Below are 17318 nucleotides of genomic sequence, written 5' to 3'. Positions count from 1 at the left end.
TATAGATAAAGCAACAGAAGCCAAGAGAAGGTCAGCTATACATGGTCCCATGTATAGCACTGGGCAGAGCCAGAATTCAATCCCTGGCAGCAGGGCCCCAGAGCCCGTGTTCTCAATTGCTGACTCGGGTTCTAGTACCCTCCAGCACCATCATTGCATAAAAATGATACTCTAACACAAAAAAAGCAGGCAGGGTATCTCAAAATAAGAGTCATTTTTTTCAAATTTAATCTATTTAGCAGTATTAAAAACTCACTATACCCCCTCCTTTTGCTCAGGCTTCTGTAAATGTCATCATAGACCTCCGTCCATGGGTCTGCAGAGCAGGACTGGAGAAGCACGTGAATGGAGTTTCCGGACAAGGATAAAATAAAAGTGAAAGTCAAAGACTTTAAGGGTAGAAACACATGATGGATCATCTCTTTAGAAAGGGAACAACACATGAATCACAGAATCTTCATGTTGAAGACGTCTGCAGGGTCAACCAGTTCAATCCTTTTCTGAATACAGAAATCACCTTCTACAATGTCAGGTTCTGCTTGAATGGGTCAGCCATTGGAAACTCACTACTCATGATTCGGTTCTTGTCAAATTTGTGCAGACCCTCTGTTCTTCTCCATCACCTTTCTAAATTCTTTCCATCACTCCTCATTGGTGGAGCAAGGTTCCAGAACCTTTCCTAACCTGGGTGCTATCCCTAGAGCATAGTCCGTTTTGTGCTCTCTTTCATAAAATGCAGGGAGCAGAAATAGGTGTGATAGTTATAGGGAGGCTAATTAGCACTGGTACAATAAGACTATCACCTCCAACATGGGTGTTTGGCTTTTTTTCTGCAACCTAAGATTATAGTAGGCTGTGTGTGTGTGTGTGTGTGTGTGTGTGTGTGTGTGTGTGTGTATGTGGTGGGGGGATGGTAGTAAGGAAATAATAGTACAGAGTGATATGGATCATACTGTAGATTCATATGCATTTAAGCCAAATTCTCAATCTCTTTTATATATGCTGCTGCTAAATTTTATTACTCTAATTCCACAGTAGTACTGTTGGGTTTTAAACCATACAGGATAAATGTGCAATTATTCCTACTACCTATCACCCTATTAGAGTCATCCACTGTTCAAGCCTGGCCAAGGACAATTTCTATCTACTCTACATACTGCTCAGAGGCCCTCCCAGCTTATAGGCTCCATGACTTGCTCTCTGTGAGCCCCAAATTTTTTAGTCTCTAGTCTGCCGCACCTGTGTCCTTCCTTGTACCTCAGTCCTGCCTTCCACCATGTCCCACTGCTCACTGGCCATGGTCACCAGTCTTACCTTCACATTTTTTTAAAAGCCTCAGTTCAAGGAAGGGTGAAACTATTTTTTTCATACAGTAAAGAGAAATTTGACTTCACTTTCCTCACCCACCTCAGTGTCTCCCCCCTCTTATTTTTAGCTCTGACTCTCCAACCTAACATACTCCTGTTTCCTAAGATTGACTATTTCAACCATGTTCAAGGAACGTGCAGGACACTCCAGGAGTCGTGTCAACCTCGGGTTGCTGAAAACTGAAAAAGCATGCTTTGTCATTAGGCTTCCTTGCTTACACGAGGTTGAATACTTTTGAAGACATAGTGTTGGCATGCAAATATCAATTCAAAATTGGTTTTAATTTCTTTAAAATGACTGACAATCTGTAATGAAAGGTATGGTGTCTCTTTGAGAGTTATATATGTACACATCAGGCAGCAATAAAAAAAAATCCAAGCATTATATCCAGGGGAAATGTATATAACAGTTGTGTCAGTAGCTGAAATGTACAGGCAGAAAATCAAGAGACAAGACAAAATCTGTAAGGGAGAACAGGACTGGAAACATTAAGTAGGCAGGGTTGTTAGTGACAAGAATGAAACAGATGGCTCCTCTCTCCAGTCTAAACAATGGAATTCTAACCCTTTTTTGGACAGAAAGGGAGACTATATATTGCCATGCCCAAAATAGGATTCCTTAAAATCACACTGAAGTGAAATCGCACTGAACGTACTGCTCACAGAGCATGCCTGGAGGACAGAAGGTCCCGTGGGCTCCCGTGTCCCCCCCGTAATAAGGGGGTGTCTGTATCTGCCCAGGAGCCTTCACAAGGCAGTTATCAAATCAATAACAGGTTTGGAAGCAAGGCCTCTACTGTGAAATGATATATCTGGTGTTATACATCGCTACTGTTTGCCCTGCAACAGATGATAGGATCATATATACAAGAAATATAAGAAATTATTTCACAAAAAAGGGCAGTTTTATTCAACTAAAAAGAGAGAGGAGATGGCCGTCATTTGGAGACATGAGGAAGATAAAGCATTTTCAAACTCCTTTCTCCTTGGACCTGCCAGCCCGGGCTGTGTGAAGGGCCAGTCCAGAGCTGCAGTTTATTCCAGAGACCCCACAGCTGGTGGTAGATCTGGGAAAGAGACGCAGGGTTGGCTAGAACCAGCCCATCATGCATCCCCAGAAGGTGGCTGTCCCCTTTTCTAATGAAATTCAACAACAACAACAACACAAGAACAGAATTTGCCTATAAGTTTGAACTTGTGGAAGCAGTATACTTCATATTATGAAGAAAAAGTAGAACATCTACAAGCTGTTCAGGTTTCATCATTTCTCCTACCAGCCAGGGGCAGACTGTGCTCTGAGAACTCTCAAAACCTAAAAAAAGAAATGACACATACGGCTGTGTCTACTTACGTAAAGCTATCTGAAGAATCAATTAATTCCCTAAAAATTTACTGAATTGCCTCACCTCAGCCCACCATCCAATACAGGGATTCTTCATGTAACTGAGGAAAGAACGCTTCAGTGTCCCAATATATTATCTCTCTACTTCCCTAGCCAAAAGTAGCCATACAAAAACAGCACTATTACCTCTCATGGGAGCTTGCTTCAGGTTTTGATTTTTATAAGATGCTACATTTCTCCCTCCATCAACCCTACTTTATTTAAGCTGTGGACCAGGTTCAGCACAGTCAATTAGGACTTTATAATCTCAACTTGAAGACTGCATGCAGCCCACAAATCACCCTGGCTTATTTTACAAATGGGCCCTGTGTCTTTGGCAAGCAGCCCCTCCATTAAATACCCATCAATAAAAACAGCTTTAAAGCTATCTCTAAGATGGAATCTATTATTCCAAAGCCCCTCCAGGCTAAAAGCACATTAATGGTGAACATAAAACAAGGGGACCAGGGTGAGAGGATCTGACCTATGCGCAGACATCATGAAAGGAGACAGTTTCTGTCAACTGTAGGGAGAACTCCTATATGAACTAGATGATACCCACAGGAAAGTGTAAATAAAAATAAGAAAAAAGGAGGTGGAGGTCTCCCAAAGATACCAAGCCTCGAGGTCCCAAAGTCCACAGGCTGTCGGGCTACCATTCAGAGGTGAAGGGAATATCCGTTCCCACAGAGGATTCTGACAGAGCTGGGGGAAGCAAATGAACCACCCGATAAACACGATGCTGCAGGTCAATGCCCAGAAAGATGCTAAGGACTCGTCCCAGGTGCCCCTTACTCACCGGCACACTTTGTTCTGGTTCTGAGGGCTGGCCCAGGAGACCCAGTGCCACCTTCCCCCGGCCTGGTGAGCAGCACACTGATCTCATACTCCGTATCCGGGTCGAGGTGCCCAATTTTGTAACTCGTGGAGTCCACTGGCTGTCGGTCATTCCAGCTCCCACTTGCTGTGCAGTACTCCACCTCTCGGGCGACAATGGGCCCATCCCCATTGATGGAGTTGGCGTTGAGTTGAATCCAAAGGTAGGTTGCCCCCACGGAGGCAAGCTGAGGTGGAGCAATGGGAACGGGAGGCTCTGGAAGGCAAGTCAAAGAGCCATCTTTCAGACACCTTGCTCTTCCGTTTTAAACCAGCTAAATGTACATCAATTATTAAAATATAGAAACCGTGAACATGTCAGGAATGAAGGGATGGGAATGGTTCTGTTTAGGTTATTACGAAAAAGCATACTGGTAAAGCCTTTCACAATGTTCAAATCTGTGAAATAAACCAACTTTAAAACCTAAGCTTGATCAAGTAGGGATACCCTCAGTTTGTTTTAGGACACAACTCATTTTTCTCAGGCTCAAAGGATTTTTTCCCCCACTAAAAGTAACTTGCTGAAGCTCTCTTGATGGTAGTACTTAAGCTCCAGGAGGCACTCTATTGCCAACTTCCTTATTGAGAATGTCTTCGAAATCATCAAAGGTGCTAGTTACCTATCTCATTAAATTCAGTTTCCTTATATTTATTATTCCACAGATATCATCAATTTTAAAACATGGCCAAAATTATAGTTTCTCTCAGCATAAATGCACTTCCAGGAGGCCTTGTTGCCCAAAAAACCCATCACAGTGGACTCATTTGGCCGCAGGAGAAGTGAGACGTCTGGATAACACAGCCCACCACAGCTGCTGTTCAAGGAGCCTCCCGGAATGAGTCTCATGAAAGCAGCGGGTAGAAAGGAAACTCTAACGCAAAGTGCAAGCCATGCCCAGCTTGGTAAAATTCTAAGCAATCAATAGCAAATACTCTTTAAACCCAAGAAAGTCTCTTTCATTGTTTAAAACCTGAGATGGACTCTTTCTACATCATTGTCTGAGAATGGAGAAATAGGCAATCTTGTTTTAAATAGTATTCCCAGTCTGTCAGTGAGGTGTTGGTTGAATGGCTTGCCGGGCACCAAGTGAAGGCATCCTATATTGCCCAGTGTTACTGTACATCATACTGGGAAAGGAGATAACTGTATAAAATAGCATATTTCTATCTTCATGGATCTCCATCAGAGGAAAAAAAAGTAAGATCTAGTGATTTTCTTTTTTTTTTTTAGTTTCAGAGGTAGACTTTAGTGACTCATCTGTTGCATACAGAACCCAGTGCTCATTCCATCAAGTGCCCTCCTTAGTGCTCATCATCCAGTTACCCCCCCACCTCCCCTCCTGCAACCCCGTTTGTTCCCTAGAGTTCAGCATCCCTTATGGTTTGGCTCCCTCTCTGATTTTTTTTTTTTCAAGCATGTTTCCGCAGGTGGTTTGTGTCTCTTTGGGCTGTGTGTATGTGTTTCAACTCCTCAGCACATCTGAATGCACAAAAAATAGAGCCTGCTATGTTCCATTTGCTGGTATATGCTGGCTTGCATGCTGCAAATTCTGTCAGCTCCACAGCAGACACAGCCAACTAATCACGGTCCTGTTTCCTGCTGAAAGGGATCTCACTGCAGCTAAGACTATCTGACCTTGGCCCTTGACATGATACCTGGTGGGTCCCTAGACTAAGATACCAATAACAGTAGTTCTCCTCGTTGGGTAGGGGTGTCTTTGTTCTTTTTCTGTATTCAGGGTACAGTGAATTTTACTGACTTTCAAAAATAGCTGGGAAATCTCATTAGACTGAGTCAAAATAGACACTAAAGGATGAATTGTATTTGAAAGACTACAAAATTCATGCAGACTTACTAAAAATACTGCTCCTATTGTTTGTAAACTACAACTTTGTGCTAGCTCCTCATTTCTTTAAACAATTCTTACTCAACTCATCATGATTTAACATCAATTTATATCATTAGGTGATTCCTTGAACCAAGACATGAAATGGGCCTTTTATAGTATATCCCAAGGCAGTTATGTAGCCAGGCTGAAAGGGCAGTTAATTATACTCTGAAGTTGCAAATGCTAGCAAGGGTTGCTGAACTGCCATTCAAAATACAACTCAGGGGCAAGGCCACGAAGGTTAGTGAGCACACCAATTCATTTAGGATATTGTTACTAGTATCCTAAAATAGACATGACTTTAATGCTTGCTTGACCTGAGAATATTTTCTCCATTAATTCCCCATGAAGAAAAGTATCAAATATGTGAAATCAAATGAAAGATTCCACTGGAACCTGGAACAATTGTACTAGACATTCCAAGGGACTTTTGGGTTGCTGGAAGAATCCGTACAAGAGTAAGTCAATATTTAAATTTTGAATAATTTTTCCCAAAGTGAAGGAAGGAAGAAAGGAAGAAAGGAAGAAAGGAAGAAAGGAATTCCACCTATAGTAAGTGACAGATGGCAATTTAAAATATATGATTCAAGCCCACTTATACCTGGACTTTTTGCAGTACTGTAAATGTATTTTCTCTTCCTCATGATTTTCTTAATAACACTTTCTTTTCTTTAGGTTACTGCAAGAATATAGTATATAATATGTATATAAAATTTGTGTTAATCGACTGCTTATTTTATCGGTAAGGGTTCCGGTCAACAATAGGTTATTAGTTAAGTTTCTGGGGAGCCAAAAGCTGTATGTGGATTTTCAACCATGCAGGGGTTGGTGCCTCTAACTCTTGTGCTGTTCAAGGGTCAACTGTATTTCTAAACCAAGCCAGCAATGAAAGAATTTATACACATACAGATATGTAAACATATATCTAATGATAAACATATGTGAATGCCTAATACATATCTCATATAATTAAATGATATTGATATACATGCATATATATACAAATTGTGGAGATTCCATGAAATATTTTTTATGTCCCAGATTATCAAAAGCAGTGGGAGACATGAATAAGATAGGAATGACAGTTAATAAATGACGTGGGTTTCATTTGGAGGGCTGGCACCAAATCAGTATGTGACCTTAAGAGAATTACAAACTCTATAGACTTTAGTTTTTCCCATTTTCCGAAGATCAACACTTCAAATACTACATGCATAAAAAAAAAGAGTTAAATTATATACAAGTGGCCTCAAAAGTGTCACTGCATATTTTAAAGTAATTATCTCAAGGTAATACTTTATTAAGTATAACTTGCTAGTAGAATTCAGCATGTTATCTCATTTTTAAATATAAAATATATGAAAAATATGGCTATAAAATTATAAATGGAGGAAAAGTCAAATTTCAGATTTCAGCCGCAACTGTAAGCTGGCTGTCCTGGGTTTGGTCATGTGCAGAGATGAAAAGAGATGCCTGGACATTTTTATCACAATGAGCCAAGCAACCACTATGCCATCCTAAGACAGGAAAATGTGCTGCATAAATGTGAATAATAACCCATTCATTCTTTGTGCTCACGTTTGCTCTGGAAGACTAGAGATTTATGATTTACTTACACCACCCAGCAAATGAAGTTTTTCACAGGGGCCATTTTTAGCAAGGTTACGAGATTTACATTATACTGATAATGAAGCATGATGCCTTAAGAACAGGGCTGGTCACAGTGAAATGCTGTAGCAACTATCAATCAGAAAATGGGATACAATCACAAGAACTGAGCCAAGAGGAACATTAAGTACTAATAATGATAATAAAGAACTCAGCCATGGAACACTGAGGCTGCTGCTTTACCAGATTTGTTGGCAAACAGTGTCCATTTTCTACACGGTGACTCCTCGCTTCTCAGAGAACCTTCTGCAGAGTAGGGTGTGCATTACTGTGAAGAGTTAGTTTTCTTATGACTATTAAACCTAAATTCCTAAACTCAAGTCCTAGTCAGACCAGCTAAAGTTTCAGCACAAACCAAAATTCCTAAGAATATGCTGTGGCAAAATTTATTAGCGGGGTACATATTTCAATGTGCACAATGTCAGTCATTGCTGCAAATTAATACTGCATGGGGCAGGCTCACCAACAAACATTTCTCTCATAAGCCAGGAGTGACTAATATTGGCAGCAGGGATTTCACAACAGAAGCATATGCCAAAATCACCTATAGATTTTATAACAGAGGCCATGTCCCCAGAGATTTTCATTTAATATGGGTGTGGTAGGGGGAGGGAAGAATAGCTGGGCAGGCATTTATGTTTTAAAATTTGGAAAGAGGGCAGTGACAAGCGTTTCTAAATGAAGCTCACTGATGTACAGGAGCAGAGGGTTACAATCACCTCGCTCCCCCCCACCTCCGCCCCATCATGGCCCTAACAGGAGCTGGCTGCTTACTATGTATACTGTTCTAAGTGCCTTTCATATACTTTTTGCACTTGATCTTCTTGATCACCCTATGGTGTAGGTGACATTATTAATGTCTACATTATACTTTATACCCTGGCCCATGCCCACCTAGCTAGTTCTGGGGTTTGAACCCCACAGTCTTTGAAACTGCGTGCACAGAGAAATTTGCTGATACAAGGAAGAAACTGTCCAAAAGATATCAGCTTTATGTTTTATATTTAACAAATGCAGGGGAAAAAAAATTCATCAACAGGCATCATTCTGTTCTCCTAGGACAAAACAGCAATGGCCTGCCACAAATTACCTAAAAATGCCTCACTTTACATCTAGAAGTCCAAATTATTCTGTCTGGGACCAAGAATTGCCCTAGCAGTTTAATATCATAAACTCCTCAGCCCACAAAAAAAGCATTAGACCAGCAATGGAAACTTATTTTCCCTCTTTTTTTTTCCCTCATACCCCACCTCCCTGAATATAATGACTCAATTTTTCAGTCATGCAAAATATAGTAATGGAACCTAACTGCGACATTATGAGTGTTAACTCAGTATTATCAATATGGCTTGTGTGATATGACTGAGCATTTTTATACTGGCATTGCTTCATTTTATTAACCACCCTGCTATCATAAACACGCTGGCTGGTGAATATTTGCATTTTAAGTGATTTTCTATCAGTAAAAAAAAAAAATGCATTCCTTAAAAAAATTTATAGGTTGTAATCTCTGTATACAGAGTTGGCAGAAGAACTTGCTAAGAGCACATTCAGTGCTTTTGTATGCAACTAAACCAACATAAATAAAATACATTTTTCAAAAATATTGCTCACGTGCAAAATTTGTACTTAAAATGCAATCCATCAATATAGCCTGTCACCAAGCTCCTGTTCGGAGACAGACAAGGATAAGTTTGAGAGTTAAACAAATAATGAACTCACAACCATCTGACATGTCTATTTTAATAGACTATTGAGGGGTATAAAAATGCGTTAAATACCTTTAACTACCAATTCTGCATAGTTTGATATTCCAACACCTCCTTCGGTGCGAATCATGCAGCGGTACTTCCCAGCATCTCGTTTTGTTGTGTTCATGACATTAAAGGAAGCTATGAATCGCCGGGAACTAGTCACCTTTATTTCCTTGAGAGGAGCATCGCGCACATCAATGCCCTGTATAAATGGGGGTGGGGGACAAAAAGAGAGAATATCAGCTGTCATACTGGACCGATAAGACACCTGATGGCTATTATCCATGTTTTTTCCATGTGGATCTGGGTTCCGTTGTTTATTACCCAGGGGCTCTAGTTCTAGGGGAACACCTGGCCAGGAAACTTAAATTCTGCCATGATCAACACTTTCAAGATTGAGGGATGCAAAATTATGTGTGCAGAAATGTCTTGCTTTTGTCCTTTAAGATATTAATTATGTTAAGTGAGCTCACCGGGAGTAGAAAAATGCATATGGAAAAATTCTTTATTTGATTCCCAAACGATCACCATTTGGTATTTTCATACCACTTTGTCTTATGTTTTTATGCTTGGCTAGGAAACAAAACTGATTCATACACTACCCTACTGCCAACCTCATTTTATCTATGAACAAATAAATAATTTATTAAGAATTACAATAAAGACATAAGTAGGTATTAACATATTCCTTACCGAATAGGTCTGATGGACTATTCTAAGCTTTACGATGTTCTTCCAGGATACAAAAACCAAGTAGATGCTCAATATTACTTAAGTGTGAAATGCTACAAGAGAAGTTTCTCCCCATCCCAGAGTTTCAAAACCACATAAAACAGGTTCCCTCCGTGTACACCTTTGTCTTACACCATCCTTAACACATGAAGTACGTCTTTAGTTATGTGGCCTTAGAACTCCATTCTATGCTTCCTATAATTTAGAGTCTCATAAGAAGGCTACAGATTTTAGTTCTTAATAGCTGTTTACAATTCCCAGGAAAGAGGCTGTCTTTAATATGTCATTTGCAAGCACTGAGTAGAAAACAATGGGCACAGACCTTACAGCTAACGCATGATGCCAAGCACTCTGTCCATTTGTTCACACAGAATCCATTCTGCCAACCAGGTGCTATCAACTGTGTTAAGACACTAGGCTCACAGTGGGGAATGACAGAAGAGTAGTTATGGTGCGCACGGCACTTTAGTTAGTGGGAAGTATAGGCCGGAAATACAGAATTACAAGTGATGGCCAGTGTGGTGAAGGGACAGATCAGATGGCTCGCAGAAATCACCATCTTTAGATATGGTGGCTGTGGGAGGCCAGTTTGAGGAAGTGAGCTGAGATCTGAAAGGCAAGGAGGAGCTAACCAGGCAAAGGGAGAGGGTGTGAGAGAAGGGGCATTCTGTCTAGTCAGAGGAAACCGGGCAGGAAGCCCGAGATGGTTAGAGAGAACAGAAAGCTTTGGATGAAATGAAGGCAGCTCGTGGAACCAGGGAGGTAAGGAAGCACCTACACATTCCGGGACTTGCAGGCAATATTAAAGTGTTTTTATGTATGAGTATGAAAATGCTAAGCTACACATAATAAAACTCATCTATATTACTCGGTGATTTATATTATGCAAAGTCGTTTAAAAGCTTTTATCCGTGATTTTTTTTCTTTGGCAGTATGCTCTAACGGGCATAGGTTTGGAGTTAAACTGACCAGGGTGTCAAAGCTAACTTCAAAGTGATTTACCTTCCTAGAGCCTCCCTTCCCTCATCTGCAACAAGATGATATGACTCACTTGCAGGGCAGTTGTGAGAATTTAAAGATATATACAAAGACACTGGCTTACTGACTGGCACCACACATCCCCACCCAAATTCCGGACCAGCTGAGTGATGAAGTCAAGGAGAAAGGCGGACAGACTGTCAAAGTACCACTTTTATTACCTGTGAACCTGGTATTACAGAATAGGGCTGAGATGCAGTAACAATGGGCTTGCTAATACTGAAGCACAGAATTAAACAGACTCACCCACCCGGCCACTGGCCATCTTAGAAAAGCACAAAGGCCTCCCACATGTTGGGTGCTGCTGTAAAACTCACAGGAAGAACAGGGCTCCTACAGGGGGTTAGCTCCCAAAGAAGGGGCTGGGCTGTGCATGCTCCCAGCTTCCTTCCCAGGCAGCTCCCGCTTGGGCAGAGAAAAGGCATCAGAGTGCTGCACTGGTACAGTTCCTGCCACAGGGAAGGAAACATCAGGAGTGGGGAAGAAGAGTTCCACCAACATCACCTTCAGTGTTATCTGTCACAGCGGCTTTGTTAATAGCTTAAGAAGTTATAAATCAGAGCATGAAGTTCCATAGATAACTTACATGTCTTATGTCTGCCCTGGTTTTTACTAAATCCCCCAAATTTGGTCTGACAGAGCACACCAAGGACTTAGGAAAGTGAAATAAAATAGAATCAGTCTGGCATCATTAATTAATTCAACGGGGGACAGCATTCCTCTCTGTAGTCCACACATTCAGTCTCCCATCCTTTCTCGCAAATAAACAATCAATCCAATTCTACCTCTAGGAGTAACCTCAGATCTACTAACGCTATAAAGTGCGGTCTGTCTTTTTCCAAACTAAAAACAAAACAAATCTAATCTCCAAGTTTGAAAAAAAATTAAGCCCTAAAGAAAGGCAGATTTCATATCTGTAAGTATTTGTTTTATTAATAACAGCAACAAAAAAAGGCTACCTACTTATTTATTTACTCACTTGTGGCATGAATCCGGTAAGAATATGCTTCTATAGTAATCCCATAGTATCTTACCTGTTAGAGTACGCCTACTTCAAAAGAATGTTCATTCAAAAGAATTTGGAAGTATGCAGTTATTGATCACTCAAAACAATTCAGGGCTGCAGCGAAGGCTCTCAAGTTTGAGAAAACCTCTGTTTTGGATTTATACATATGTTGAGAGGAGTATTACTTCATAGTTGATGTCTCCATGCCACAGATTTATTCTTTAAAATAAACAGCTTCAAGCTAACAACTCTACAGGACTCCAGTACATCAACTCTCAGGGCTGGGGCTTTCTTTTTGAATCCCATGTACTGAGTCACACAGAAAGTTAGATTCAGTTTCTTCAAGAAAAGTAGTGCATATGAAAGAGAAACCAAGTGCTAATGAATGATCATTTTAGCTTAGGACCCATACCAAATCATAGATCTTGAACGTTCAAGTCTGCAGGTCATTTTGTGTTAAATCATTCAAAGGTACGTGGATCCAAGCATTCATTTAATGAACACTTTGTAAAAATCTCTTATGAGGCAGACACTGTATCATATACAGGGAGAATGGAGTTAAAAGAACAATCCCTTACCTAACTGAACTTAAAGTCTGGTGAGGAAAAACAGCCAAGTAAGGCAGTGATTATAGTACAAAGCAATAAACTGCATAAAACAGCAAGCCCAGGAAAAGGGGACCACACTGGAGAAGGATGTGAGGGTTGGGCTGGCTTTCTAGAAAGCACTACTTGAGGCCAGGCTGGAGGATGCACAGGAGTTTCTCAGACAGGGAAGGAGGAGAAATGGAGCCCAGTGAGTGAGAAGAGCTTTGCAAAAGTCAAGAGCCAAGACAGCATGGAACGATACAGGAAATACAACTGATTCCATGCAGCTAGAACGAAGCACGTCTGGATAGGCAGGTGATGAGGCTAGAAGGATAATCACAATATGGCATATTGAGGATTATAGTTTATCTTGATGCCAGGAATGGATGGATTTTAGGTAAAGGGGTGACATGAACATATCTATAGGTACAGTAACAGACTGAAGGAAAAAATGTGGGATCCCAGCTGATGTCAAGGGAAATTGGTAATTTTTGTTTAAGAAATCAACAAGTGACACAAAGAGGGATGAGAGAGGGGGAGGAAAGGATTCTAAAAATATTTAGGATTCTAAAGATATTTAGGAATTAAAATGGATAAAAAGTGTATTATACTGCAGTAACACCCTCCTTTTGTAGCAGACTAGAATGTCTTCAAGTTAAGAAACAGATCTTATTCATTTGGTGTACATGGGTGCACAAGAAATAAAACTCAATAAATATTTGCTGACTCTAAAAATCATAGCCCCTGCAGAAAAAATGTTCCATAGGTAGAACAGAAATATGAAGTTGCTAAATTAATAGATTTATACTCCAGGTCCTAAAACTGGATAATTAGCCTTTATTTACAAGGGAGACCAATACGGAAAATAAAGATATTTTAGAGATTCTGCATGTCCCTCAGTCAGCAACAATGCCCACTCATCATGATTGGGGTAGGCAGAAAAACAGTCCTCAGAGATGTCTACTGCCTAGTTCCCAGAACGTGTGAATATACTCCTTATGCATAGCAAAAGGAAGTTTGCAGATGTGATCAAAATAAGAATCTGGAGATGAGACAATTATCCAGTATCCCTGAATACTAAATTATCCAGATGGGCCCAATGTAATTACAAGGTAGGAGGAAGGTAAGAGGGTCAAATGCAGAAGAAGGAAATGTGACCACAGAACCAAAGGCTGGAATGATGTGGGTTTTAAAATGGAGGAAGGGATCATGAGCCAAGAAATGAAGCAGGTCTCTAACAAGCTACAAAAGGTAAGGAACAGATTCTCCCCTATACCTTCCAGGAGGGACCAGCCTTGCCATCACCTTATATGAGGACTTCTGACCTCTAAAACTACAGGATAATAAAGCCATTACGTCTTTGGTAATTTGTTAAAGAAGCAATAGGACACTAATACAGAGACCATCAGGATAACGAAAAAGTCTATGGTTTTTCAAAGATATACAGTAGTCCTGAATCCTGATTTGTCAGAGCTACAAGCAAATCCTTAAGATAGGTTTAGGTCTTAAGGGCTAGCAAAAGTTCTATTCACAGGTCATCACTGTAGACAAAAGAAAAGAACAAAGTTGAAAGACTCAAACGTCTCAACTTCAAAACTTGCTACAAAGCTACAGTAATCAAAAGTACAGTGTGGCACTAGCATAAGGACAGACCCAGACCAATGGAATCGAGTAGATAGCCCAGAAACAAACCCTTACATACATGGTCAATGGATTTTCGACAAGAGTGCCCAGACCACTCAATGGGGAAATAACAATCTTTTCAGCAATTGGTGCTGGGAAAAATGGATATCCAGGCAAAAGAATAAAGTTGGACCCTTATCTTTCACTGCATACAAAAATTAACTCAAAATAGATCAAATATCTAAAATTAAGATCTAAAACTATAAGTACCTTAGAAGAAAAACACAGGAGAAAATCTTCATGATGTTAGATTCAGAACTGATTTCTTCAATGAAATACCAAAATCACAGGCAACAAAAGAAAAAAATAAACTAGACTATCAAAATTAAAAACTGTACATCAAAGGAGATTAAAACAATACAGAGTGGGAGAAATATTCACAAATCATATATCTGATAGGGATTAAGATCTTGAATATATAAAGAAGTCCTTCAACCAAAGCAACAACAAGAAACAAACAATCCAATTTAAAAATGGGCAAAGGATTTGTGACAACATGGATGGACCTAGAGGACATTACGCTAAGTGAAATAAGTCAGATAGAAAAAGACAAATACCATACGATTGCACTCATATGTGGAATCTAAAAAACAAAACAATGAATAAACAAACAAACGGCAGAATCAGACGCTCAGACCCGTAAATACAGAGAACAAAATGACGCCTGTCAGAGGGAAGGAGGTAGGGAGAGGGGCAAAATGGGTGAAGGGGAGTGGGAGATACAGACTTCCAGTTATGGAATGAGTAAGTCATGGGAATAAAGGGCACAGCATAGATAATACAGTCAATGATATTGGAATAGTGTTGGATGGTGACAGATGGTAGGTACACTTGTGAGCACAGCATAACATATAGAGAAGTTGAATCACTATGTTGTACACCTGGAACTAATGTAACATGTGTCAACTATACTCTATTTTTTTTAAATGGGCAAAGAAATTAAAAAGACATTTCCCCCAAAAAAGATATACAGATGGCTGATGAGTATATGAAAAGATGCTCAACATCGTTGGTCAATAGGGAAATGGTAAGGAATCTGTTCCTTACCTTATCAAAACCACAGTGAAATACCATTTTACATCCAGCAGGATGGCTATCATTCAAAAAAAATTAAAAATTAAAAATAACAAGTTGCCAAAGATGTAGAGAAACGGGAACCCTGTGCATCGCTGGTGGGATTATAAAATGATGCAGGCACGGTGGAAAATAGTCTGGCAAGACCTCAAAAAGTTAAGCAGAATTATCATATTACTCAGTAATTCTACTCCTAGATATAGCCCAAAAGAATTGAAAATAGGTACTCAAACACATACTTATATGCCAATGTTCACAGCAGCATCATTCACAATAGCCAAAAGGTGGACAACAACCTAAATGTCCATTGATGGATGAATGGATAAACAAAAGGTGGCCTCTACAGGCAATGGATATCATTTAGCCTTAAAAAGGAAGGAAGTTCAGACACTTGCCACAACATGGATAAACCCTGACCACATTATTTAGGTGAAATAAACCAGTCACTATGGACAACTATGGTATGATTCCACTTATATGAGGAATCTAGAATGAGCAAATTCATAGAGACAAAAAGTAGAATGAAGGTTACCAGGGGTGGTGAGAGAGGGAATGGGAGTTACTTCTTAATGGATTTTGTTTCAGGTAATAGAAAAGTTTTGGAATAAATAGTGGTAATGGTTACATAACATTGTGAATGTACTTAACCAGTGAATTGTGCTCTTGAACATGGTCAGAATGGTAAACTTCATGTTATGCATATTAAGTCATCACTCATTACTACAGATCAACAGCATAAACTCTAGCTTTTGCACCTTTATTTGAAGACTGCCTTAAAATAATCTGGAATGCAAGTTAAAAATGATAGCAAAAAATAGGTAAAATGTACTTGGTGAGTTGAATGGAGAATAGTAGGAGAGATGCAAAGCAGACCTGATATGTCCAAGCAGGGGCAGAAGAAGAAAGCAAGAGAGGAAGGCTTTATTCAGCTGGGTGGGGTGGAGCCAACACACAATCCAGATGGCAGAGCATCGTAGATGTCTACGAACCACCAGATACATCCGGCACAGGGCAGACCCACACAAAATATATTCTTAAGGACAATAAAAAGAGAAATGGATTTTTGAAATCTAATGTTTACTGTAGAAACTTTTTTTAAATATAAAAAATAAAAATGTAGGTATTTAAAAAACTATACATAATCCAATTACTTAAAGATAAATATTGTAAATATTTTAAGGTATTTTAGTTTACTTTTTTCTAATGCATTATTTTCATTTAAATTAAATTTGAAATGGTGGTCGTATCTCTGTGATATCTACAGACTTTTTATACTTTTAGATGGTTCCAAAAACATGCTTTTTAATGTTTCCCATTTTATAGCTACAGCCATTATTTATGTATATATTTCTTTATCACTATATATTGAAATTATTTACATGCTTCACTATTATAAATGATGTTAGGACAATCCCTATGCCTAAAATTGTTGGTTTAAAGGGAATGAAAAATTTTAAGGTTTTTTTTTTTATGGACAACATAAAAGACTTTAACGAGAGTTAATTATTGGGGCACCTGGGTGGCTCAGTTGGTTAAGCCACTACCTTCGGCTCAGGTCATGATCCTGGTGAACCAGGATCGAGCCCCGCATCGGGCTCCCTGCTCATCAGGGAGTCTGCTTCTCCTTCTGACCCTTCTCCCTCTCATGCTCTCTGTCTCTCATTCTCTCTCAAATAAATAAGTAAAATTAAAAAAAAGAGAGAGAGTTAATTATCTATTTATAAGAATTGTTTTTTAACAAGAGTTCAGATGGCTCCTAAAATCAAGTTGTTTTCCAACTCCTTTCAGATATTACAAAGAGATCAAACAGGACAGAGAATTGGCCTGAATCACTGATTTTTTTACAGTATTTCCAAAAAAGCGGGGGGAACCCCTCAGCTTATCTTGGGTAAAAGAGTAAATATACAGGAAAAAATTATATTTATTTTTGTGGTACTGCATGGCTTCCACAGTACAAATTCAGTTATTCTCCTACTAGATAGAATTTTAAAATTAAAATGCATCCCATTTTTAATATTTTCAAGAATGATAAATTCCCTGTAATATTCTGAGATGCAGAATATAAGACTCTGGTCATTCACAGGCTTCTAGTCTGCCCAGCCCTCCTGGCACGTGTCCCATATTGCTCTCCTCTTGTCCACGGAGATGTCATAGGCGTTGCTGCCTGGTGCCCTGCCAGCATCTGTAAACACTCCAACCTCCTCCTTTCTAACAACCCAAGAAATCGGATTTGACACTAACAAGGTGAAGAGTGAACTCTCTC

General features: G+C 39.6%; 1 protein-coding gene across 1 annotated transcript in view; it reads right to left on the bottom strand.

The window, feature by feature from the left end:
* Positions 1-17318, bottom strand: part of PTPRM (protein tyrosine phosphatase receptor type M) — a 712816-nt gene that overhangs the window by 361667 nt on the left and 333831 nt on the right. Inside the window, exons 7-8 of the mRNA XM_081802550.1 lie at positions 8963-9137; positions 3548-3841 (exon numbers count right to left, since the gene is read on the bottom strand). Coding sequence (XP_081658676.1) covers positions 3548-3841; positions 8963-9137 — 469 coding nt within the window. The remainder of the gene's footprint in view (positions 1-3547; positions 3842-8962; positions 9138-17318) is intronic.

This window comes from Leptonychotes weddellii, chromosome 13, assembly GCF_054177405.1.
Source record: "Leptonychotes weddellii isolate Sample4059 chromosome 13, ASM5417740v2, whole genome shotgun sequence".
Classification (NCBI taxonomy): domain Eukaryota; kingdom Metazoa; phylum Chordata; class Mammalia; order Carnivora; family Phocidae; genus Leptonychotes; species Leptonychotes weddellii.
Note: the sequence above shows the minus strand (reverse complement) of the source record. Positions and strands in the feature narration are given on the sequence as shown.